Here is a 25,292-nt window from a genome sequence, read left to right on the forward strand (position 1 = left end):
TAAATTGCTTATCTTATTTTTTAAACTTTATGTCTTTTTTAAAAATGATTTATTTTATGTCTTTTACATCGTGTATCTTGATCCCGTTCATTTCTCTGTCCTTTCTCATCTGCCCTCCGTCTCTACACCCTCCCCCAAATAAAACAAAATTTAAGAGAAAAAAGGGAAAATAAAATTAAAAAAGAAAAAAAATTAAAAATCTCATCATGGAATCTGCAGTGTGACACAATGAGTCATGTTGTAAACCCCTCTGTCCACACATCTTCACTTGCAAGTGTTCATTGTAAAGAGTCATTGGTCTGGTTTGAGGCCTCTGGTTCTAACTACACTATCAGTGATGGGCCCTCACTAGGGTTCCTCCTGGATATCCTGTTGTTGCCCTGTTGTTCAGAGAGTTGTGCAGCTGCTGCAGCTTTTGGCCTGCCAGTTAGGTCCCTTCAGGTCCCTTCACGTGCTCCAGCTGATCATAGATGGGGTGGATGATAGGGTAGGCCAAGTCATAACCCTGGGTTTTGGTCTGGGCAGCTGTAGAGTTGGTCCACCAGATGTGAAATGGGGACAGCTCTCCCATGCTTACAACTTCAGGGCTGGCTCACCCACACCTGTGCTAACCAAATTGGCTCTATTGTGCTGCCCTGGTGGAGTACAGGGCCTGCTCTCTTAAGTGTTGCAGTTGGTGAGGGTCTGGGATAGCTCTCGAACTGTTATGACTGTAGGACCAGCTCTCTCCCCTGCCTCAGGCATTGATGGAGGGGGGGGGAAGCTCTTCCCCATGCTTATCTGATCTTGATTTAACTTTGGTAAGTGGTATGTATCAAGAAAATTACCCATTTCCTCTAGATTTTCCAATTTGATGGAATTCAGATTTTAAAAATATGTCCTTATGATTCTCTGATTTTCTCAGTGTCTGTTTTTATGTCCCCTGTTTCATTTTTAATTTTTAAAATTTGCATATTTTCTCAGCCTTTTAGTTAATTTTGGGAAGGGTTTGGCAGTATTGAAAACCAACTCTGTTTTATTGATTCTTTGTATTGGTTTTTTGTTTGTTTGTTTCTATTTTATTGATTTCAGTTTGATTATTATTTGCTGTCTACTCCTTTTGGGTGTCTGATTTCTTCTTTTGTTCTAGAGTTTTCATGTGTGCTGTTAAGTTATTATTATGAGATCTCTCTCTTTTTTTAATGTAGGCACTTGGTGCTATGATCTTGCCTCTTAGAACCACCTTCATTGTGTCCCATAAGTCTGGGTATTCTGTGTTTTCATTTTCCTCTAATTCTAAAATAGTTTTTAATTTCTTTATTTATTTCTGTCTTGACCCATTTTTCATTCAGTAGAGAGTTGTTCAGTTTTCATGAGTTTGTAAACTTCTTGTTTCTGTTGTTATTAATAATCAGCGTTAATCTATGGTGGTCAGATAGGATACAGGGAGTTACTTCAGTTTCCTTGTATCTGTTGAGGCTTGCTTTGTTTCCAGGTATGTGGTTGATTTTGGAGAAAGCTTCTCCAGTTACAGAGAAGAAGGTATATTCTTTTATGTTTGGGTCAAATGTTCTGTAAATATTTGTTAGGTCCATTTGGTTTATAACATCTGTAACCTCCAGCATTTCTGTTTAGTTTTTGTTTGGATGACCTGTCTGTTGATGAGAGTGAGTATTGAAGTCACCCACTCTCAGTGCATGAGGGTCAATATATGATTTAAGCTGTAGATGATGGGGCCGGTAATGGCAAAAGACACCCCAAGTTCTCAGCACAAAGGAGATTTATTTGCCCCCAGAGGGACAAAGGGCAGGGAATAAGACATACAGACAGGAGATAGAGGATGAGGGAGAAGGGGAAAGGATATTTGTCCTTGGGTCGGAGGACAAGACAGGATGGGGGACTGATGGACAGACAAAAGACTGCCTCTGGATAGAGAGGAGACATGGCAGTTTATAAAGGTAAAAAGGTTCTCATTTCCCACTCTTTGCCCTCTGCCACCACCCCCCCCACACACATACACACAACCAGTCCGCTCATGTAGATCTCATCCACTTCTCCTTCACTGGGTCATCCATATATCCCTCCTAGGGTCCTTCCCTGTTAGCTAGCCTCTCTGGAGCTGTGGGTTGCAGTCTGGCCATCCCTTCCCTCACATCTGGTATCCATTTATGAGTGAGTACATACTATGTTTGTCCTTCTGAGTCTGGGTTACCTCACTCAGGATGATATTGTTCTAGTACCATCCATTTACCTGCAAATTTCTTGATATTGTTTTTCACTGCTGAGTAGTGTTCCATTGTGTATATGTACCACATTTTCTTTATCCATTCTTCAGTTGAATGAGAACATAGGGAAATGGGAGGGTCGAGCTGGAACAGGGACAGAGTGGGAGGGCAGGGAGGGAGATACCATGATAGATGAGGACATCATAGGAATAGGAAGAGGCAGGCTGCTGGGGAGGCTCTCAGGAATCCACAAGAATGGACACCACCTTGGACTGCTGGCAGTGGTCCGGAGAGTGCCTGGACTGGTCTACTCTGGTGACAGATCTAGTGAATACCCTAACTATCATCATAGAGCCTTTGTCCAGTGACTGATGGAGGCAGATGCAGAGATCCACAGCCAGGCACCAGGCTGAGCTCCGGGAATCCAGTTGATGAGAGAGAGGAGGGATTCTGCAGGCAGGGGATGTCGAGATCATGATGGGAGGACATGCAGAGATGACCGGCCACACTAGTGGAAGCCCATGAACTGTGGACTGGTGGCTGTGGAGCCCCCATGGGACTGGACTAGGCCCTCTGGATATGGAAGATGGTTGTTTGGCTTGAACTGTTTGGGGGGCACCCAGGCAGGGGCATCGGGATCTGTCCCTGGTGCATGGGCAGGCTTTTGGGAATCCGGTGCCTATGGTGTGGCACCTTACACAGCCTTGGTACAGTGGGAAGAGGCCTGGACTTGCCTAGGCTCGGTGTGCCAGGCTCTGCTGACTCCCCATGGGAGACCTTGATGTGGGAGATGTGGGGATGTGGGGTGGCTTGGGAGAGAGGGCTGGGGGTGGGAGGAGAGAGGAGGTGGGATCTGTGAGTGGTATGTAGAGTGAGTAGAAATAATAAAGAAAATGGAAAAAAAGAAAAAGGTAAAAGGGGAAACCCTGTGTTAGGATGAGGTGCTAAATTTTGATTGGGCACGTTAATTAGGTGAGCCACAGGGGACTTTTGATTGCTGGCCTTCAATACTATGGTAGCTGGACCTTGGTAGTCAGCCTCAGGAGGAGGAAGTGGCCAAATAAGGGAATGGACCTTGGGGGCCAGCTTTAGGAATGTAATCTAACAGTTTCTAGCACGGCAGAGGGAATAGGGGAGAAGGACAAGGCCATGTTTCCCCTGCTCTGGCTGGCTGGAGTCCCTTCAGCAGAAGTGTATCTTTTATGAACCTGGGTGGCCTTGTTTTTGGTGCATAGATGATAAGAATTGCAGTGTTCTTTTGTGGTTTTTTTCCTGTGATGAATATTTAGTGTCCTTCTGTAGTTGGTTGTTTGTACTCTTTGCTCTTTGCGGTGGTGGGGGTAGGGGGTGGAGGGGTTGCGCCACCCAGCTCCCCGAGAAATTACACACAGAGGCTTATTCTTAGTTATGAACGCCTAGCCTTAGCTTGTCTTATTTCTTGCCAGCTTTTCTTTTTTTAATTTTTTTTCATTTTTCTTTATTAAGAAATTTTCTACTCACTCCACATACCATCCACAGATCCCCCGGCCTCCCTCTCCCACCCCCCAGCCCTCTCTCCCAAGCCACCCCGTATCCCCACATCCCCCAAATCAAGGTCTTCCATGGGGAGTCAGCAGAGCCCAGCTCACTGAGCCTAGGCAGGTCCAAGCCCCTTCCCACTGCACCAAGGCTATGCAAGGTGTCACACCACATGCACCAGATTCCCAAATGCCTGCCCATGTACCAGGGACAGATCCTGATCCCCCTGCCTGGGTGCCCCCCAAACAGTTCAAGCCAAACAACCATCTTCCATATCCAGAGGGCCTAGTCCAGTCCCATGGGGGCTCCACAGCCACCAGTCCACAGTTCATGGGCTTCCACTAGTGTGGCCAGTCATCTCTGCACGTCCTCCCATCATGATCTCGACATCCCCTGCCTGCAGAATCCCTCCTTTCTCTCATCAACTGGATTCCCAGAGCTCAGCCTGGTGCCTGGCTGTGGATCTCTGTATCTGCCTCCATCAGTCACTGGACAAACTTGCCAGCTTTTCTTAATTTATCCCATCTACCTTTGCCTCTGGGCTTTTATCTTTATCCTGTATACCTTTCTTTACTTCAACACATCTTTGCATCATTAAAGAACTATTCCAAAGCATAAACAAATGTAACACATCTTAAAATAATATTCCACAACATCCTTCCCCATCTCTTCTGCTTAGTTTTGGTTTGAAGTCTATTTTTTTCAGATATTAAAATGGCTAAACCAGCTTGTTTCTTAGGTCTATTTGCTAGAAATACCTTTTTTCATCGTTTTACAATGAGATAATGTCTATCCTTGATATTGAAGTATGTTTCTTGGATGCAACGTAAGGATGGATCCTGTTTTCACATCCATTCTGTTAGTCTGTCTTCTTACTGGGAAATTGGCATCATTTATGTTGAGAGCTATCAATGAGAAGTGTTTGTTGATTCCTGTTATTTTGTTGTTGTTGGTGGTGGTGGTGGTAGTGGTAGTGTGTAGTGGTAGTGGTATAAGTTTATAAGTGGTATAAGTGGTAATAAGTTTATTAAGGTACACAATATTTTGGGGAACACAATACCACCACATTTCCTCTCTTTTTGTCTAAAATTAAAGAAAGCTTATAACTAATACAAGAAAAACTATCCAATAAGTATATACAATATATATAGCCAAAAATTACATTAATGATGTCTAGTCCATTAACATTTGACAGATTCAGATAAAAACTCCATTATATATATTAACAATGTCCAGCCCAGTAACATCTGATAAACTCAGACCAAAAAATTTTCATTATTTATCTTATTTAAAACAAGTAGTTCCTTTTTAAAAGTAGATTCCATAATCTCCCTTTTTATCTTATCATATCCATATTCTCTCTTTTTTTCTTTTCATATTACATTCAGTAGTCTACCTTTTGTCATTTAGTGGTAGTGGTAGTGTGTTTCCCCTCTTTCGATTTGTTGTTCTGGGATTGTTTATTCCCTGTATTTTCTTGGCTATAGTTAACCTTTTTAGGTTGGTATTTTCCTTCTAGTGCCTTCTGTAGGGCTGGGTTTGTAGATAGATATTGTTTAATTTTGGTTTTATCCTGGAATCTCTTATTTTCTCCATCTATGGTGATTGAAAGTTTTGTTGGGTATAGTACTCTGTGCTGGTACTGTAGTTTCTTAAGAGTCTGTAGCACATCTGTCCAGGCACTTCTGGCTTTAATAGTCCCCATGGAGAAGTCACATGTATTCTAATAGGTTTACCTTTATATGTTACTCGTTCTTTTTTCCATGTAGCTTTTAATATTCTTTCTTTGTTCTCTACATTTAGTGTTTTGATTATGTGCTGAGGGGACTTTCTTTTCTGGTCCAATCTATTTGGTATTCTTTATGCTTCTTGTACTTTGATAGGCATCTCCTTTAGGTTAGAGATATTTTCTTCTATGAGTTTGTTGAAAATATTTTCTATGCCTTTGACCTGGGTTTTTTCTCCTTTCTTCAGTCTTATTATTCTTAGATTTGGTCTTTTCATAATATCCCAGATTTTCTGAATGTTTTGTACTAGGATTTTTTTATTTAACATTTTCTTTGACAAAGGTATCTATTTGTTCTATTGTGTCTCCAATGCCGGAGAGTCTCTATTTCATCTTTTGTATTCTGTTGTTGAGGCTTGTCTATGAGGTTCCTATTCAAGTTCCTAAATTTTTCATTTCCAGATTTCGCTCAGTTTGGTTTTTTTTTTTATTGATTCTTTTTCCACTTTCAAGGCCTTATACTGTTTTATTCATATCCCTCCACTGTTTGTGTTTTCATAGATTTCTTTAAGTGATTTATTCATTCCCTATTTAAGAACCTCTAACATACTCATAAAGGTTGAAGTCCTTGTCTTATGCTTCAGCTATATTGCATTTCTTAGGGCCTGCTCTGGTAGGGTTGCTGGGTCTAGTTACTGGGAGACATACTATCTTGGCTGTTAATGATTGTATTTTTATGCTGGCATCTAGACATTTAGGATTGGGATGATTGTAATTCTAGGTGCTGATATTTTATCTTGTCTTTGTCAGGTGGTTATTTTATACCTTGGTTTCTGTTGGCCTTTCTGGTTCTTAGGAGACAGTGGTTGCTGTGTGTTGCCTGGTAGGAAATTCTTCTGGGATCTTGATAGGTGTGGCTGCTGGAAGTTTTAGGTAAAATGTGTTTCTGAGTATTGGCAGATGACACTTAGGAATGGGGATGGGCTGAGGGGGACCTGAAGGGGGCCTACAGGAGGGAGGAAAACAGTGTGTTCCACCAGGCTCTGCGAAGTTTACTGGGAATAGGGGCAGAGAGTGAGGAAAGACCACAGCAGAAGGTCTGCTACAGAGCTGAGGGATGAGTTCAGGGGATTGGACTTGGAGGAATGGAGGAGGAGGTGAAGATCTGAAGTTAGCTTACTTGTTTAGGTGGTGAGTGTGGTTTGTCAGTTCCCAGGGAGTGTCTGCTGGAGTAGGGGGCTGGGGCTGGGATAAAAACAATGAGTAGGGGGAGGGAGACTAGGAGGGGAAGATCTGTGTGGTCCCCTGGAGATGGGGGCCATTTGGAAGGGAGACTGCAGCAGAGCTGGGGATGAAACTGGAGGATTGGATTTGGGAGAGCAAAGAGAGTGGTGGGAATCTCTAGTTAGCCTACCTGCTTCCCTAGCCAGAGTCCACTTTCTCTTTTTATAATTTTAAAGAGGACATACGAACATCGACCATGCACTGAACCACACATATTGAAACCCACCTTTGCCTGTAAAGTGGCACCTATTTATGGTGATTTATTTGTTTTTCTTAGCAGATGAAGGTCTGAGCAAAGCTGTTCCCTGTGGTTCACTGTTGCTGACTTAATTTTGATTGTTGTGGCTTTTTCTGATCTCAGTTTATACCTCATTCTTATCACTAAGCAACTGGTAGCTAGAGCAAATCATATAACCCCCTCCCAACTGTTTCCTCAGACCCAAACAAAGGTACAGGGACTGAAGAAGGTGACTTGTAAAAGTGCCCAGCAAGCACCTTGTACAGAGCAATCGCTAGAAATGTGAGACTCTGCAGTTATTTCAGCTGACTTTGGTGGAGGCAAGGTCAAGATAGAGCTCCAGAAGAGATGAAACAGTCTATGTACTATTAAAAAAAAGTAAGCCACATGGAAATAGAGGCTGAAGGTTCAGAAGTTCAAGTTTATCCTTGGTTTCATAGACAGTTTGAGACTAATTCAGGCTATATAACACCATGTTTCAATAAAATATAAAAAAAATCTGCATGAAAAATCCAAAAAACAAAACAAAACAACATTCACATAGGCTTCATGGTACAGGTCTGTAATTCTAGCTACTTAGGAGTCTAGGACAGTAGGATCAAAAGTTCTCAGGGTATGTCTTGGCTATAGAACAAGTTCAAGGATAGCTCGAGCAATTTAGCAGGACTCCATCTCAGTGTAAACAGTTTCAAAAGAAGACTGAGGGTACAACTCAGTGATAGAGCACTTCCCTAACACGTGCATCCCTAGGTTCAATCCTCAGTACTGGGGGGGCAGTGTATGAGAAGCTGTTTGAGTAACTTAAGATAGATTTATCCATTCTTAGCCTGTATGTTTTTCATGAGTCACTGGACTTGCCTATGTTCTTCCTTTCCCATCCTCCATTCCTTGATGACTTAGAGTTTGTCCCTTTTCTCCCTGGCCTTCCTATTTTAATTCTTGACATCCTGCTGGATTGCTGATTCAAGAGAAAGCTTGTAACTACTTCTTCCAGAAAGGAACATTATGAAGTGTCACATTAGATGCTTCTCATGCTTCAGCACATCCTGCAGTGTCACAGGGGTCCACTTTGGAGGCAATTCCTGCTCATAGTTTTTCTTTATAGAACATTAGTGTTAGAGGCACTTAATGTAGTCAGTCTCATATTCCTAGTTGATGAGGGGATGTTATGTTAGATGCTTGGTCCTGATACCGCTTAACCTTTAGTAGTTTAACTTCTGGATGTTTTCTGGTTCTGTGCTTTCTTTGATCCCCAATGTAGTAAAGGATATAATCTGACCTCTTGTCAGCATTAACACAACCTGAAATCACTTTTCTCTTCTTCCTAGGAACTCCATGGCATAGCTTTAGCAGGTCAGGTCTATGCTGAGAGCTGGGCTTTGTAAGGTTGTGTAGCAACCCAAGAAAGCAGAAGCTTACCTCTGTCACCTGCTCCCACCCTCAGGGCCTCAGGAGCTACCCAGGTGTAGCTTAGGGACTTTCCACACATAGGGTAACAAGTTAACTACGTCAGGGTTAGTATACTGCTGATACAGAAACTTAGTGTTTTCATGAGTCATCTTCAGGGCAATGGGACTGCTCTGCACTGCACTGTGGAAGTCCTCTAAAGGAAGCCTTCTGTGATCAACTCTGTGGTTCTTGGAGATCTCAATGAGGGCTGTTGAATGCTCAACACCTGGCTCTAGAATGATTTTTTTTCCCTCAGTGCTGAATTTAAGTTCTTTTAGTCATGTTCTGTCTCTGTCAACCAAGAAAATACTTCAGTGGAAAGGTTATTTATCTGATATAGGCCATTTTGCTTCTCTAGCCTATTGGAAAGTATTGCAGCATTCTTATGTCTCTGGGTCTGATACTTTGAAGATCATAAGTCTGTCAGCTCCTCTCTCCCATGCAGCCCTTCCCTGTTTCATATTCCTATGATGGCATGATGTTGTTCTAACCTTCTGTGTCCCAACACAGAAGTGGATGATCTCAGTATCCCTTAGTATTACACTAGGGGTTTAAGAATGGCCAGAACAAAAAAAAAAAAAAAGATTCTGAAGTGAAACCATTAATGATTCAGATACATCAAGACCAGATCATCTGGCATGACATTCCGTTTTCTGTAAGGCAAAACCAACACCCTGACTTAGAAATCTTGAGAATTGGCAGGAGAGCAGTGGCAGTAGTTGTCCCATGGAGGGAGCCATGTCCACTATCCATTTGAGACCCCGTCCTTGAACTAACTAATATGCTTGGTAGAAGTCACCTTCACTTCCTATAGAATCCCATATGCCACATACCTTCAGAATTGAGCTGCTAGAACAAGTTCTTGCCACCTTAAGTTATGGTGGACAATTGAATATGCTCACCTAATCTTCATTCAATTAGCTTCTTGCCTGATTGCCCGTAAGGTGGGATTTAGAGAAAGAGCAACTCTATTTCTTGTGCTAAACAAATAACTAAGAAAATCTTCTTTCAAAGAGTAGCTTCACCTCTTTAAGGTAGGTTGACACATCTAAACTTTTCACACTGTCATTGCTTAGTAGCTAATAAAAAAAACCTGGGTATAAAACAAGAAGTGTATTAATTTAACTAAACAAAAACTTGACTCAGCTGAAGTCTGGCCACTCTTAGAGGGACTTGGCTGACCACAGGACTGGATACAGAAATCTGTTTGTAGAGAGGAGAGCTCCTGTGAAGCCTGTTGTGGACCACTGGGGGATTGTCTTTACAGTGTCATCCATGAACACATACAGTAAAAGTAGTAGGAAAGGTATAGCTTGCTCTCTGTCTCTCTCTCCTCTCTCTTCTGTTCCCTCCTCTCCTTCCCCCTCCCTCCCCTGACCCCCAGGCAGCAGTGTCTAGATCATTCTGTGCTAGAGGACTTTTCCTGACTTACTTTTTTAAAATACTAATTCTAGTTTTAATTAACATGGAACATATGGGTTTTATTTTCATTATATATATATATACATATATATATATTTATTATTGTGTCTTGGTCATATTTATTTCCCTGCTACCTTTCTCTACTCCTCCTTTCCCCAATAGAACCTTTTCTAGTTTCATGTTGCATATATGTATGTATGTATGTATGTATGGTTTAATACAAATTCCACATCTGAAAAAAAGTGATATTTTGTATTTATTTTCCCACATTATCCTTTCTTGTTACCCCATCTCTTTTTATAACTCTTCTTTCCCCTCAATCCCCCTTCTACTTTTATGTCATGTATATTTATATATATGCATTTATATTTAAATATAGTTTACATGTATGAGAAAAAACATATTTTGTGTCTCTCTGAGTCTGGCTTGTTTTGCTTATCATGATCTTTAGTTCTAGCAATTTTACTACAAGTGACATAATTTCATTCTTCATCATTGCTAAATAAAACTTTGCCAGGCGTTGGTGGCGCACACCTTTAATCCCAGCACTCGGGAGGCAGAGCCAGGCATATCTCTGTGAGTTCAAGGCCAGCCTGGGCTACCAAGTGAGCTCCAGGAAAGGCACAAAGCTTCACAGAGAAACCCTGTCTCGAAAAACCAAAAACAAACAAACAAACAAAAAAAACCCCCCAAAAAAAACAAAAAAAAAACTTCATTGTGGGGGCTGGAGAGATTACTCAATGGTTAAGAGCACTCGCTGCTCTTGAAGAGGACTCAGATTGGATTTCTAGCACCCGTATGGTGGTTCTCAACCATCAAGGGAATCTGGCTCCCTTTTCATTACTCCATGGGCACCAGGCACACACACAGTGCTCTTATGTACCTTCAGACAAAATACTGAAACACATGAAATAAAAATAAATCTTTAAAAAGTGCACTGTATATAAATAGCACATTTTCTTCTCGAATCACTTGCCTTTAAGTTTTAAGTTGGTATATAAATTAATGGGTTTCATTATGGTACTTTTTGTGGTTTTTTGAGACAGTGTTTCTCTGTGTAGCTTTGCGCCTTTCCTGGAACTCACTTAGTAGCCCAGGCTGGCCTTGAACTCATAGAGATCCACCTGCCTCTGCCTCCCAAGTGCTGGGATTAAAGGCATGGGCCCAGCTGGCACTTCTTTATAAAAATAATTTATTTTGATTTTTATTTATGTGTATGTTGGGAGTGGTACATGCATCTGACCTGTGGAGGCCAGAAAGGGGCTTCAGATTCTCCTGGAGCTGGAGTTACAGGCAGTTGTGAACTACCTGACATGGGTACTCGGAACCAAACGTGGATCTTCCGCAAAGCAGTGCACACTCTAAAACACTGAACCATCTCTCCAGATGCATTATGGCACTTTCTTGCTCTAGTCCCTTTCTCCCATATTATCTTGATGTATTCATCTATTAATAGGTATCTAGGGTGGTTGCCTATCTTGGCTATTGTAAATTCTGTAGCTGTAAACATGGATGTGTCCTCCAGGTATGTGTGCACTACTGATAAAACTGGGTCATTCATATGGTTGATGTAGTTTTAATTCTAACTTCCATAGTGGCTATACCCATTTTCATTTCTGGTAACAGTATGAAAGGGGGTCCTTTCCCCAACATCCTTGCCAGCATTTGTTGTAATTTGTTTTCTTAATGATAGCCAATCCTTTTATGGTATGATAGAACTACAATGAAACTTTAATTGGCATTTCCTTAATGGCTAGGGATATTGAATATTTTAGAAATATTTATTGGCCATTTCAATTTCTTCATTTTGAGAATCATCTGGTTAATTCATTTGCCCATTAATTAATTGGATAATTGAGGTGATGGGATGTTTAATTTTAGTAGTTCTTTATATGTTCTTGATATTAATCCCCTGTCAGTTGTATAGTTTGTGAAGATTCTCTCCCATTTTGTAGGCTGTTTCTTCACTCTGATAATTGTTTCCTTTGCTGTAAAGAAAGTTTTCAGTTGGTAAGATATCATTTAGCATTTCTTGAGATTATTTAGTGAGCTATTGGAGTCCTTTCTGGAAAATCCTTGCCTATACCAAATCTTGACATATTTTTCATTAGGTTTTCCTCTAGAAGTTTCAGTTTTGCATCTTAAGTTGAGATCTTTGATCTATTTTTAACATTTTGTGCAGAGTGAAAACTAGGATCTAGTTTCATTTTCCTATGTGTGAATATCCAATGTTCCCAAATGCTCTACTGGGTTATTAATTCAGGTTGGCCATCTCACTGGTCACTGTTGGTCAGTTTTCCAGATTGGTCTAGTCATCTAATCAGATGTAGAGTCATCCTGAACTAGAGAGATCAAGGGTTTAAATTCCCTTCATCCCCTCCTTCCTTCTTATAAGCCCACATGGTAGAACATACTGAAGGGACAAGAAAGAATATGCCCTGCCCTTCCCCAACTTCTGTTGGTTACCAGTGATAGGAGAACCACAGCTTAGTAGGCACTGTTCAGTTCTAGTATTTATGAATACTGTTTTTCTAGTGTTACTAAACTTTATTTCCCTTGCTTTCTCATGCTCAACTTTTTATCTGTAAACAGTTGTTCCAACAGTATGGTCCTACTAGTAGCAGCACCTGAAAAGTAGTTATGAATGTAAATTCTTGGGCTAGGTGTAATTCAGTGGTTGCTTAACATGTACAAGGCCTTGAGTTCTAATCCCCAGTACTGCCAAAAATAAATGTAAGGCATTATCCTCAGATTACTGAGAAAACCTAGGAGTAAATCCCAAATCCTTTGTGGGGTTCTGATGCGTCCACACTGAAGTTTGAAAGCCACTGTTCTAAACTATCTTATTCAGATTCATTTAACACTGATTAAAGACTTAACCACCTCAGGTACTAGTTCTAGCCATTAATCTTGTATGACATGGTGATGTAAGTAATATCATCTTCGTTTTATAGGTGAGGAAATTCAAGCCCAGAAATGTAAAATGGTTAGAGGGCTAAAAAGTGGATCACAAATCTACTCAAAGTTCAAAAGAACAAGATTTCAGTGTTGTAATCTGGAGCAGGTCAAAAAATTGAGGATGGTTAGCATGAATAGATTTTCTAAAGCTTTTTTGGGCCTAAGTTTTCCAGGGATATGTCTGGCTTTAGGAGAGCAAGTAGTCCTTTATGATTCTGCCTCTTAGATAGCTGCTCAGTAACAAGGCTGGCTTCAGTGGTCTTTGTTCTGACTGTGTCCCTTAGTAGATTAGTGGCTGTCTTATGAGGTTCTTCTGACATGTGGAAAATGTACCAAAACTCATCCTGAACTAAATTTATTCTAGGGTGAAGTTTTTAAAACAAATTAGATTGCTAGTTAAATACTTATTGTTAATTTAATGTAATGAAACACTATTTGGTCTCAGTCTCTGGTAGCCATATTTCACTCATTTGGTGGTATAGCTCTGTTCCCTCCAAGTTCCACCTTTTATCTGGAAGACCACCAGTGTTCGTCATCAGAACTTCATGGCCAAGATCATCAGGATATGACATCCAAGAAATGCACACTCATGGTTGGAGAGTGCCTGACTCCAAACTGGAACACTGATGCTTAAGTCATGATTACTCAGCTTTTGCTATCCTAAATTAATTTTTCTTGCTTGTTTTTATTAAGCCACAAAAATCCTACCTACATATTTGGACCAATAGAGGGTTAGTCAAGTCCCAGAGCACTGCAGTGTAATGACCAGCCTTACCTCAGGCTTCTCCAGTAGAGGGAAGGAGAGGAGCTGGTATTTGCTTTGAGGTAGCGGGGGTGCAGAATTAGAACACCTTTGCTTCACTGTCAAGAACAACTTTATGAAAGTAACACTTTGGTTAATATGGGCAATTTGATAAATCCTCCTTTAAGAGAGTAGCCTGGCAACTGTTTTTATTTTCTAGTTAAAAATTACTTAGTTTTTGCCACCACCCCACCTACACACACACACACACACACACACACACACACACACACACACACACACACACACACACACACACACCTATCTGTGTCAAGGCATTGGGTGTTTTATTTTGTGGCCAGAAGTTTCTGTACCCTTGTCAAATCTTGGACTATGTGGTATTACCGTAAGATATGAGCAGACAAGTATTACAATGTAGAAAAGAAGCTCAAAGATGAAAACGGGGCTTTATAAAATATGTTTCAAAGTCAAGTCTTCAAAAGCTATATATACAAGGCTGAAAATTCAAATTATACTTCAATTTATGTTTTTTTTTTTCATGTTTTCAATTAGAAAGGCTTACATTTGGTACTGGGACCAAATTTCAGTTCTCTTAACCAAATTTGAGACAGGCTTGAAAGAGTTAATGCTTATTGAGCATTATTCATAAGCAAATCAAGAGCTGGCATAGCAACAGCCTCTCCCCAGGGAGGAGAAGGGAGGAGACAGGACAGGACAGTGTTCACAGTCTGCGGCTGGAGAAGCCAGCACTAGCCTAGCTGTATTGTTTACTCTCCACTCAGCAAAAGGCACTGGTGTGGTGAAGAGAGCACACATGCCTGGGTTTGGGATGCTGAGTACAGAAAGCCCCATTTCATGACTCGTCCAGAGCACTAAGGCATCAGTGCAGTACAGCTGAGTGGTTGATACTGTTTTCTGTTAATAGTCTATGCTTTTTGCTTTTGGGGATTTGGGCAGGAACGCCTGGAAGCAATGATGCGCCGGTCCCTGGAGCGCACGCAGCAGTTAGAGCTGAAGAAGAAGTGTTCCTGGGCAGGATCATCAGCCTCAGGGCCTGGAGGACGTGATGGTGAGTCTAATACTATCTCTGCATTGCAGGGCCTCTGTGGGGAGATGATGAGCATAACTGGATGTCCGCAGGATTGGAAGATGTTGTGTACAGCTCTACAGTCACCTTTTCCGATGCTTAGACTGCCACGCTTCCTGTGTGTGTATGCATTTCTCATAAAGGGAGCTGCCGTTCTTCCTGCTATCAGATAGTTGAAGCATGAATACTGGGCTTTAGGAAAGAGCAAGAGAAAACAAATACAGAGCGTGGTAGCTGCACTAAGCACGCAGGTCCAAAACTGATCTCATTTCAGGAGAGGGGAATGGCAGGAGACACAGTCACAGCCCTAGATGTGACTGGAAAAGGCACAGCAGTTACTCTCTAAGAAGGGCTGGGCATTTTCCTTCTTCATTATGATTTTTTTGTTGCTCTTTTGATTTCATTTTAAAGCAACTTATTTACATCATTATCCAATTCATAATTATCTTTAAATTTTCAAATGCCTAGATATATGGATTATTACTAATATCAGGATGACCTATTCCTCTTTGCAGTGTCATAATATGTCTCAGTGATCTCAGTATTCTGTTATGCAGGAGTTGTGTACCAGCTCTTTGTGAGAGCAGATGTTTAAATTACCATCTCTTGACTTTGACATCTTGTTCTTTTAATCATTTGTCAGTGAATACACCTTTTCTTTTTTCTTTTGAGAAGGCAATAACTAATTTGTTACTTTTCTAATTTCTTTATTAGAAACTAAAGTGCAACAACAAATTGGAACTTTTTCTTTTACCTCTCTTTGCTCTGATTTTTTTTTCTGTGTAGGTGAATCAGAAAATACCCCACCCCTTCCTCTAACTTTAGCAGCCAGCACCCTCCCTTCGGACACAGGGACCACTACAGCTGCTGCCGAGTCCACCAACGGTATACCCGAGCATCACCATACCATAGTGTTTTGTGATAACCGTTCTGATCACCCTTCTCCATCACTGTGTCTGTCTCAAGTACTTTCACAATTGAGTTCTTAGTCTGACCTGCCATGACTTTTTCTCTAGAGCTGTGAACAACATGCCCATATGTTTTTGTTCTTAGAGCTGCATGCCTTGTATCTTAGCGTCCTGGAGACATTTCATCCTCAGCTCATTAACTTCTGCCTTAAAAAAATCTCATCAGCATTTGACTTTTGTGCATTTAGACTTTTAACAGTCTCATTGGTCATCTTGTTTTAGGTACCAAGTAGCAAGACATTTCATTGCTTCTGGTGAAATCCCAGAAATCACACAGATTTCTAAATAGAATACTTGGACTTGGTTAATGTGATGGATTTCTGGAGAAGTGTTTGAGAGCTAGTGGTAGGAAATTGATCAGTATTAACATGGAGAATCCACATAATTAGACAACGTGGCTTTGTGCCTAACTCCATCTCGCTGTCTAAAAGGCTCTCTTTCACAAACAAACATGGAAAATTCTTATGTGTAGATTAAGAGCAAAACTTAGTTTCTATTTAGTCATGACTTTAAAATTCCTATACATTTGAATGATAAACTGAAAATGAGAAATAGAAGGGATGTGATATTAACCAGTAATATAGAGAGTCATACTAATTGTAGGAATTTTGGCTTTCCTCTGACACAGAATATCCTTATTGGTAGTTCTAAGTATCCCAGATTTTGCTTTGTGGGTTGAGATTTGGTCTTCCCGTATGGAAAGGTGAGACTAGAGTATTACTACCTAAGGCTAGTAACAAGGTGAGGTGAGTGACTCAGACATACAATTTATGGGAATGGCAAAAATAGCAAGATGAGATAATATTTTAATGCTGTATTTTAAAAAATTAAACCACAGAACAATCTATGTTAAACAAAATAACAAATTGCTTCCCACTTTCCCTCTCTCCTCCTCCCCTGCTTCCCCAGGGAACCCATGGTGTTACCTATGCTAAGCAAACACTCCACCACTGAGCACCATCCCTGACCCAAATATGAATTTCTAGATACTCGTGCTCTGTCAAGCCATATCAGAGCCTGAGGCAAAGGAGGAAAAGTGTACAGTTATATACACGGTTTATAATTTCTAGTGTTTGCTTATTTTTCCAGAAAGTTTAAGTAATTAAAATATAAAGAGTGAGAGTGTTGAAATGTAAAACATCATTTCAAGAATAAGTATTTTATGTATCCTCAATTAAAATATGATATATTTTGATTTTAGCTTAATTAAAATGATTTAAGATTGCCCCTTGGTCAGCAGAAATTGCCCCTTGGTCAGCCATGTACAAGGAATTCTCTCATCTGAAAACAAGTTAAATTTTGAAAATTGTAGCAGTTAGCTTCCTCAACAGCAACACATGCATAGTTTTACTTTGGCCTTGGGTTCGGACATAGCTTCACTGGCACTGGCACTACTTTTCTGTTGGTTGTAATGATCTATTTAGAAGCCAGTCTAAACCAATGACTTGAACATGAGAGCCAAATCTGGGGTCAGATGTTGAAATCCTTGCTATACTGTTAAAGCATTTGCAGAAGAGCCCGTCAGCAACTGCTGGAGTTAGTGCTGCTTTAAACACAGCTCCTTCGTTACAAATGACATTCTTTTTCCACCCTGAGCCTCAAATAGCCTTCAGGAACAGTTTTGTTCCAGCCCATAGGGTTTTAGCCAAGGTACTAGATATTTCTAGGAACAGTTGTCCCTGAGTCTAGGTTAGTTTTGTTTGATGCGGTTATATTTAAAAGTCTTTGGACAAAAGAAAACACTAGGTGGAATTAGTATCGTTTTAGTATTAGTATCATTCAGTGTCTGAGTGAGTTTGAACATTTAAATTAAAGACAAGAGCACAGTGAAGAAATTGCAAACCAGTGGTTGCTGTAGCCTGGACATTTCCAGATTAAGATAATGGAAGCCATGTGCTGTGCTGCAGTGGAGCACCACTGGATGTGTGTGGATGAGGACAGGAAGGACACTTTTGAGATTTGATTTCACAGGCTACAGTGATATGAAAATCAATGTCTTTAATGCATTTCTCTGCAGCATGTGACAAACTTTCAACATCAACCATGAATTTGCCAAAGCAGACGGAGCCTCCTATGAGTAAACGCCTGTCTTCATCCACCGTGGCAATATCTTATTCCCCAGACCGAGGCAAGTGAATAGGTAGACCTTGTCTCTCCAGTTTGCTTCTTTCTGGTGTGAATGTCTTAACAGTGCCCTTTGTGAAAGCTTCCTCTCAAGCCTTCTGTAAATACTACCACTGTCCTAACCTCTAGGGTCTGGCTAACAGGACTTTGGAAAGTGGTATTGTTCCATAGGGAAGGTCATTACTGATCAATAGGAATTGATAATCTCCCAATCTGCAAGAACCTATTTCACAGAGCAAAGAGGAGGGTTTTTTAGTTTGTTTTTAAAGCACCTGCTGGATCAATGATGTAATATAATTGATTAGCTAGAAAGAGCAGAATTGATTAGTTAAAGTTATCTGGGGGACTTGATAACATGGAAAAATGGGACTCTGAAGTCATTCATGGTTTGTAGGCCTGCCTATTTTATAAATGAAAAAGTACAGAAATTATAGGATTTTTTTCATTTCTTTTACATACCAGCCACAGTTTCTTCTCCCTCCTCTCCCGTTCTCTCCTCCCATCTTCTGTCTAGCACCATTCAGAAAGGGGCAGGCTTCTCATGGGAATCAACAAAGCATGGCACATCAAGTTGAGGGAGGACCAAACTCCTCCCCCTGCTTCAAGGCTGGGCGAGGCAACCCAGCATGAAGAATGGGTTCCAAAAAGCTAGCTCATGCTCCCGGCACAGATCCTGATCTCACTGCTGGGGCCCCACAAACAGACCAAGCTACACAACTGTCACCCACATGTGGAGGGTCTAGGTCAGTCTCATGCAGGCTCCCTAGCTGTTGGTCCAGAGCCTGTGAGTTCCCACTAGTTTGGTTCAGTTGTCTCTGTACATTTCCCCATCATGATCTTGATGCACTTGCTCATAGAATCCCTCTTCTCTCTTTGACTGGACTCCTGGAGCTCTGCCTGGTGCCTGGCTGTGGATCTCTGCATCTGCTTCCATCAGTTACTGGATGAAGGCTCTATAATGACAGTTAGGGTATTCACCAATCTGATTACCAGGGCAGGCCAGTTCAGGCACCCTCTCCACTGTTGCTAGTAGTCTAATCTGAGGTCATCCTTGTGGATTCCTGTGAATTTCCCTAGCACCAGGTTTCTCCCTAACCCCATAATAGCTCCCTCTATCAAGATATCTCTTACATTCCTCTCCCCCTCAGTCCACCTCCAACTCGACCAGCCCTATCCCTCATGTTCCCATCCCCCCATCCCCTCCCTGCCACACCCCCCCCCCCAGTTTACCCAGGAGATCTCATCTCTTTCCCCTTCCCAGGGAATTCTGTGTGGAGGACTCTTTTTTAAAAAAGGAAAAGCATGAAGGACCTTTCCAGGCAGTGCTTTGATTTGGGAGACTGTGTATATAGAGGGACACATATCATTCTCAGAACCTGAGTAGATGTAACAGCATCTGTGTTCTAGTGGAGGCTCAGAAGAGTCATGGGAGGCCTGAATTGTTGCCTTTTATTGTACATAGGTTAAAAGAGAGAGGGCTCTTTCTTGTGTAACATGCATATCCTAAAGCACCGACAAAGGAAAGTCAGGTATAGAGGACTATTGAAGTTGTCAGGCCATCACCAAGGGATGATCAGTAGGTTTGTGAGTTCGAAGAGGACGGTGGGCCTTCTGGTTGTCATTCACTGGCATTTTTATCCCTCCATCCAGAAGCATGTTTTGTGTAGCATAGTCCCTGTAAGTGTCACATGCTGCTGATTTCTGATGCCCATTCATGGCAACCAGTGGAAACATGAAAGGAAGGAAGGCTTTAAAGAGAAAATACTTAGCACTTTTAACTCTATGGCTATTCCTTTAGCAAACATATTCTGTATTTTCTCAAATTCATTTCTTTGCATTGATGAACATGCATAGATAAACATGCTTTATCATGGTTGACAACTAAATTATCTGCTTGTATATTCTAAATTGAAAATTTTTAATCTCCATACCACTTACTAAATAGGTATCCAAACAAGATCCATTGTCATATATTATATCCCCAAACCAAAACATTTTAGTTATTATATTTTATTTTATTTTTCCTTTTCATTTTTTTAGTTTTCTGTTGTCATTTTCATGTAGATTTTTTAGGCAGAATCTCATTCAGTTCAGACTGTGTTGATGTAACTAACCGTCTTATTAAATAAGAAACACAGAAACAATGTAAAGGAGAAAGCCGAGAGGTCAGAGCTCAGAGCTAAAATCTCACCATTCCGCCTGCGGTGTCCCAGCTTCCCGAAAGAGAGCTACTTCCTGTCTATAAATCCATTTTACAGTCATTCTGCCTCCTCATTGGTTGTAAACCCAAATATGTGACTGCCTCGTCACTGTCTGAATGTACAGCCCCCTAGGTCTTAAAGGCATATGTCTCCAATGCTGGCTGTATCCCTGAACACACAGAGATCTATGGGATTAAAGGCGTGTGCCACCACCGCCACACTCTTTCTATGGCTCTAATAGCTCTGACCCCCGGGCAACTTTATTTATTAACACACAATCAAAATAATAATTCAGTACAATTAGATTACCACCACAAGACTGGCCTTGAATTTCTGAGATTATTGCCTCCACTCCCAAATGCTAGATGTAAATTATCACATCCAGTGGTCACTGAATTTGGGAATTTGGGATCATGAATCCTACCTACTATCTTTCATTAAAGCTGATAATTGGTTGGGTATTACTTTTGTGCAGTTTGTGTAATTTTGCCCTTAAAAAAGTTTAAAACGATAGGTAAGCATTTATTTTTGTAATGTTACAGGATGGCACTTTTCGTTTAAAAAATGAGTGTTTTAAAATATTTCTTTATATATATTTTAAATATTTAATTTTTTTTTGTTTGTTTGTTTTTCAAGACAGGGTTTCTCTGTGTAGCTTTGCGCCTTTCCTGGAGCTCACTTGGTAGCCCAGGCTGGCCTCGATCTCACAGAGATCTGCCTGGCTCTGCCTCCCGAGTGCTGGGATTAAAGGCGTGCGCCACCACCACCCGGCCTAAATATTTAATTTTTTAAATTTTTATTGAAAATAGATTCTTCTCTCATACATTACATCCTGATCATAGTTTCCCCTCCTTCCACTCCTTCCAGTTCCCTCCAACCTCCCCTCTCCCTGAGAGCCCCTTCTCCTCTGTTTCCTCTTCAGAAAAGAGTAGGCCTCCAAGAGAGCCTAAAATGAGGTGTTTTTTGTTTCTGTTGGTACAACCCTTCCTTTTCTAATGTGAAATGTACTTAGTGAGTAACTGGGTCTATATAACTTTTGGAAGGGGGGTCATTAATTCTCTTCAACTAATACAGGCCACTGTGCTTATTTTCCTTTTGTTTTGCTTTGTTTTGTTTTTGAGACAGGCTCTTACTGTGTAGCTCAGACTAGCATCAAACTCAGGATTCTCCTGCTTCAGTCCCCAAATGCTGGGGTTATAGGTGTTTACCATTACATATAGCTAAGGTCACTGTAATAGTGTGTTAAATTAATTCTAATGCCACAAGAGAATGAATGAACTCTCCTAAACTCTTAAGTGATGTCTTACTTGTTTAATTTTACTAGGACAACTCCAAAGCCATCCTTTGTTAGAATTATTTTTATTTCCACATTTGTTCTGCCACCAAAATGTTAAATGCTACCCTGTACTATCTTGTTTAAACATTATTTTCTTTTACTTTAATTCTGCTTTTTAAAAATTTAGTTTAATTCCATCCCTCAGCTCATTGCATGTACCTTAGTTCCATGGAAACCTTCCTTGTTTAGAGACTGCTGGTACCCACACAGGCCTCTTTAGCCAGAAACAGAAGTACATACATGCTCTCTGAGCAAGCAAGTGACTCAGGGAAAAGAGGCCAAGTGGTGAAGTCAAAGAAAATGCCTGAAACCGTTTTGATCAGCCTTGGATTCATTCCTGAATTTTTGCATTTTGCTTCCCATTTGCTGGCTTTATGAAATGCTTTCAATGGTTAATAGCATTTTCTGCCTGGCAGTATTTTGCTGTTGCTGTTTGTTTTAAAGTTGAATAATATATAGGTGAGTAAATTATCTTATGACTGGTGGCATGTGAATCAGGTAGAAAATCAACTTGATGGGCTATGGAAGTTAGTAGACTTTTCTTAGGAGATTGTTTGGAAAAGTAGCATATAGACCTTACTCCCTGGAGTGCCACAGCTGGATCTACCATTTATTATTGCTCATATATAAAATGTGAGTTTTTGGTTTTTATTTATTGTAATGAAAGCTATGTATGGTGATGAATGTTTGTAATGCCAGCTATTCAGAGGCCAAAGTAGGAAGATCATAAGTTTAAGGCCAGTCTGGGCAACATAGCAAGATCATGTTTCAAAAATTTAATATTAAATTATTATGAGGATTAAATGAGATCATAGTATAAATAAGATAACACACTGGTTGTCACAGATTAATAACTCAAAAAATGTCTAGAGCTTTGCTGCTTAAAATATGATCCGTGGATCAGCAATGGGAACTTTGTGAAAAGCAGCTCCCTAACCTGCACGTTAAAGTCTGACAAACACTGGCCTTCCTTTACCAAATACAATTAAATCATGATGTCAAGATTTAAGGCAAGCATTTTCTTCATTTGCAGATGAGCAGCACAATGTCCACATAAGGTAGAGTCTGGTCTCCATTCCAAAGATACAGTGTATTTGGTGAAAATTACATCAAAATTACATAGGGTCTATTCTTATTGTTTGTTTGGGGGTGGGTGGGTGGAGGACAAAAACCTCATGCAGTCCAAGCTGGTCTCAAACTCATGATGTAGCTGAAGCTGGCCTTGAACTCCTGATCCTTCTGCCTCCATCTCCCACATGTTGAGATTGCCAGTATATGTGACTATGTCTGGCTATAAAACCTATAAAACCTCTTAAGTGGTTTGGCAATTCTGCTTTTGGATATAGAGCCAGAAAAATTAAAAACATTAGCAGCATTATTTGCAGTAGCCACAAGTAGAAACAACTTGAATAGACAATGAAATGAAGTATGCATGTAGACTATTATTCAGCTTTAAATGGGAAAGGAGTGCTGATAGATGATACCCAATAGATGAAGTTTGAAACTATTCTGAGTAAAAGAGAGCAGCCACAAAATTCCATGAATTATATGATTCTGCTCATATAAAACGTCTGAAATAGATAAATCCATAGAGACAGAAAGTAGATCAATGTTTCACAAGGAGTAGGGGAGGGAAGAAGGTTAATGACTGCTTAATGGGTAAAAGGTTTCATTTGGGAGCCTTAAAAGGACTAGGAGTTGTGGTTATAATTGTGGTTATGATTTTGAATATACTAAAATATCACTGAACTGGACATTTAAAGGGGGAATTATATGGTATGTCGATTCTACCTCAACAACAACCCCTAAATTCTTAGTAGGAAGTACCCTCATTTTGAGAATGAGAAACATTTCAGGGATCCCTAAGACTAAGCCTAGGTTTGATGATTTGCTCAGAAGATTCAGCATACAGGTATACTCACTTCTTTTATTTATTATGATACAAGGATATGCAAAAACAATCCACAAAGGGGAAAACAACTAGGGACAAAGTCTAGGAAAGACAAGGCACAAGCTTGCAGAGCCTCTCCAGTATAGTCACTCAGGATGTGTTTCCTGGAGTTAAGACAAGAATGAATTGCCAACCAGGGAAGCTTGTTAAAGCCGAGTTTTTACAGGGTTCTGACCATGTAAACTCCTTGCCCAGTATGTATCAAAATTTTATACTCTTGAAGTGAAAGCAGATATTCAGATTGTTTTTTACATACAGTTAAGACACAATAAATCATCTGCTCACCAGCTATTGGTGGGAACCTTGACAAAGTCTTAAATTCCCAGGTATTGTTCAGAGACCAACCTTAGGAGCTGGCCTTTCCAAGAACAGTAGTCGAATCTGAGTGCTGTCTTCTGAAGAGTCTACACCCTTGACCCATTGCCATGGTGTCTTTAACCAGTGAGACAGACCCACACAGAAGGATGAGGCAGACCTGTGGCATTGATCTTACTTATAACTTTTAGGTAACCTGGGCTTGGAAGTAGAATAAAATCTCATTAACCTTAGAGGTATGTCTTAGCCAGATTGCTTCCTGTTCCTTCTGAATCTTTTTCACCTGGCCCCAGCACAGCTCTGGCCAGGAAGTTGAAGTTTACCTGACCACCTTCCAGGTCTGAGGCAATGTTATGACATTAAGGGCACATACAAGAAGTGCCATTCTTGAGGGCTCATGGGTTCCTATAGAAAACAAGAAGCTTAAGAGCTTCAGGGCACTTGCAGCAGGAGATTCATTATCAAAGGACACCCTCAACATGACCTCCCACTGTAGTGCCTCTCACCATGCCCCAGAGTGCTTAGTACAGTGGGATTAATTCATTTCAGTCTGTGATGCCAGAGGGACTTCCTGAGGCCATCAGTCCCAAAGCCCCCTTCTGCTGGTGGTACTCTCATCTGCCTGATGAGTGTGGATAGTATATTAATGTACTGTATTGGAACTATACCGAAATTGGCCCACCAGGACTTCCTCAGTCATGCTGTTACGTGCAGTCTAGACCCAGAAATCCATGCTCATAGTGGCTTACACAGGTGTTGGGGAAGTTTCTTCTGGAAAACAAAGATCACAGATATCTTTGACAGCACCCTCCATGTCACTGCAAGCTGGGTTTTGTTTGTACTCTATTCAGCAGTCAAAACTTGATTTCTCGATTATTCACTGCACTTGCACGATCTTCTTTTAAAAAGGCTAGAACATTTTTATAGATGGGAAAGGAAGAGGAGAAGAAAACAGAGACATTTTTAATTCAAAAAGACACACCATGGTTAGGTATTATTCAAAGTAAAATACTAAATTTTCAAAGGACTTAATGTGACTTCCTATTTTTTTAGCTTAGTCATTTATCCAGTGACCAGTGTAAAAAAATCATTCTCTTTCTTGGGACAGCTACATAGAAGAAATAGTTTATCTTAGGTGTGTATACTAACAAAAGGTAGAGTAAGTAGAGTCAGACCTAAAGTCCATTATTAAAAACCACAGCTACTTTAAAAATCAAACAGAAAACAGCAATGATGCATCTTGACAGCCTTTCCCAGACTGTAGCTTTTACAAGAATGTACCCAGGCTCTGCATCAGAATTATAGCTTTGAAGAATGGCTTGGATTTTTTGGCTTGTGCCATCAGAGACCTGTCCCATGGACATTTATATGTAACCGAGGTGGTCCAGCAAGCAGTATTCAGGATATTTCACAGTTTAGAGACCAAAAGAAGGGTGTATTTGCAGTAGTCGCTAGTTGAATTTTAAAACTCTTCTGTATATCTCTTCTGGAAGTTGATTCTTTTTGGGGCTTTTCAGTCTCTATTTTTAGACAAAAAATAAATCATAGTAAAAAAAAAAAACAACAGTTTGAAACTTGTTCTGATTTCAGTACTCAGTTCCAACCCACCTACTGATGACAAAACCAAGAAAAGGTTCAGTTTTTTCCCATTTCCATTGAAGGAGAAAACTAAAACCACTCCACAATTGTTATTTTTACCTCAGTTTAGTACCTCAGCAAAAGTAGCCAAGGAATCCCCCCCTGCCCCC

General features: G+C 40.6%; 1 protein-coding gene across 8 annotated transcripts in view; it reads left to right on the top strand.

Annotated features, from left to right (window-relative positions):
* Map7d2 (MAP7 domain containing 2) overlaps window positions 1–25,292 on the top strand; it is a 139,542-nt gene that overhangs the window by 68,793 nt on the left and 45,457 nt on the right. For 5 of the 8 annotated variants that reach the window (XM_015992143.3, XM_076562526.1, XM_076562528.1 and 2 more), the window contains exons 4-6: window positions 14,520–14,631; window positions 15,436–15,534; window positions 17,635–17,745. In XM_015992143.3, the coding sequence (XP_015847629.3) occupies window positions 14,520–14,631; window positions 15,436–15,534; window positions 17,635–17,745 (322 nt within the window). The remainder of the gene's footprint in view (window positions 1–14,519; window positions 14,632–15,435; window positions 15,535–17,634; window positions 17,746–25,292) is intronic. The other 3 variants (XM_015992147.3, XM_076562529.1, XM_076562530.1) reach the window with 1 other exon arrangement.

The sequence above is a fragment of the Peromyscus maniculatus genome, chromosome X (genome assembly GCF_049852395.1).
Source record: "Peromyscus maniculatus bairdii isolate BWxNUB_F1_BW_parent chromosome X, HU_Pman_BW_mat_3.1, whole genome shotgun sequence".
Classification (NCBI taxonomy): domain Eukaryota; kingdom Metazoa; phylum Chordata; class Mammalia; order Rodentia; family Cricetidae; genus Peromyscus; species Peromyscus maniculatus.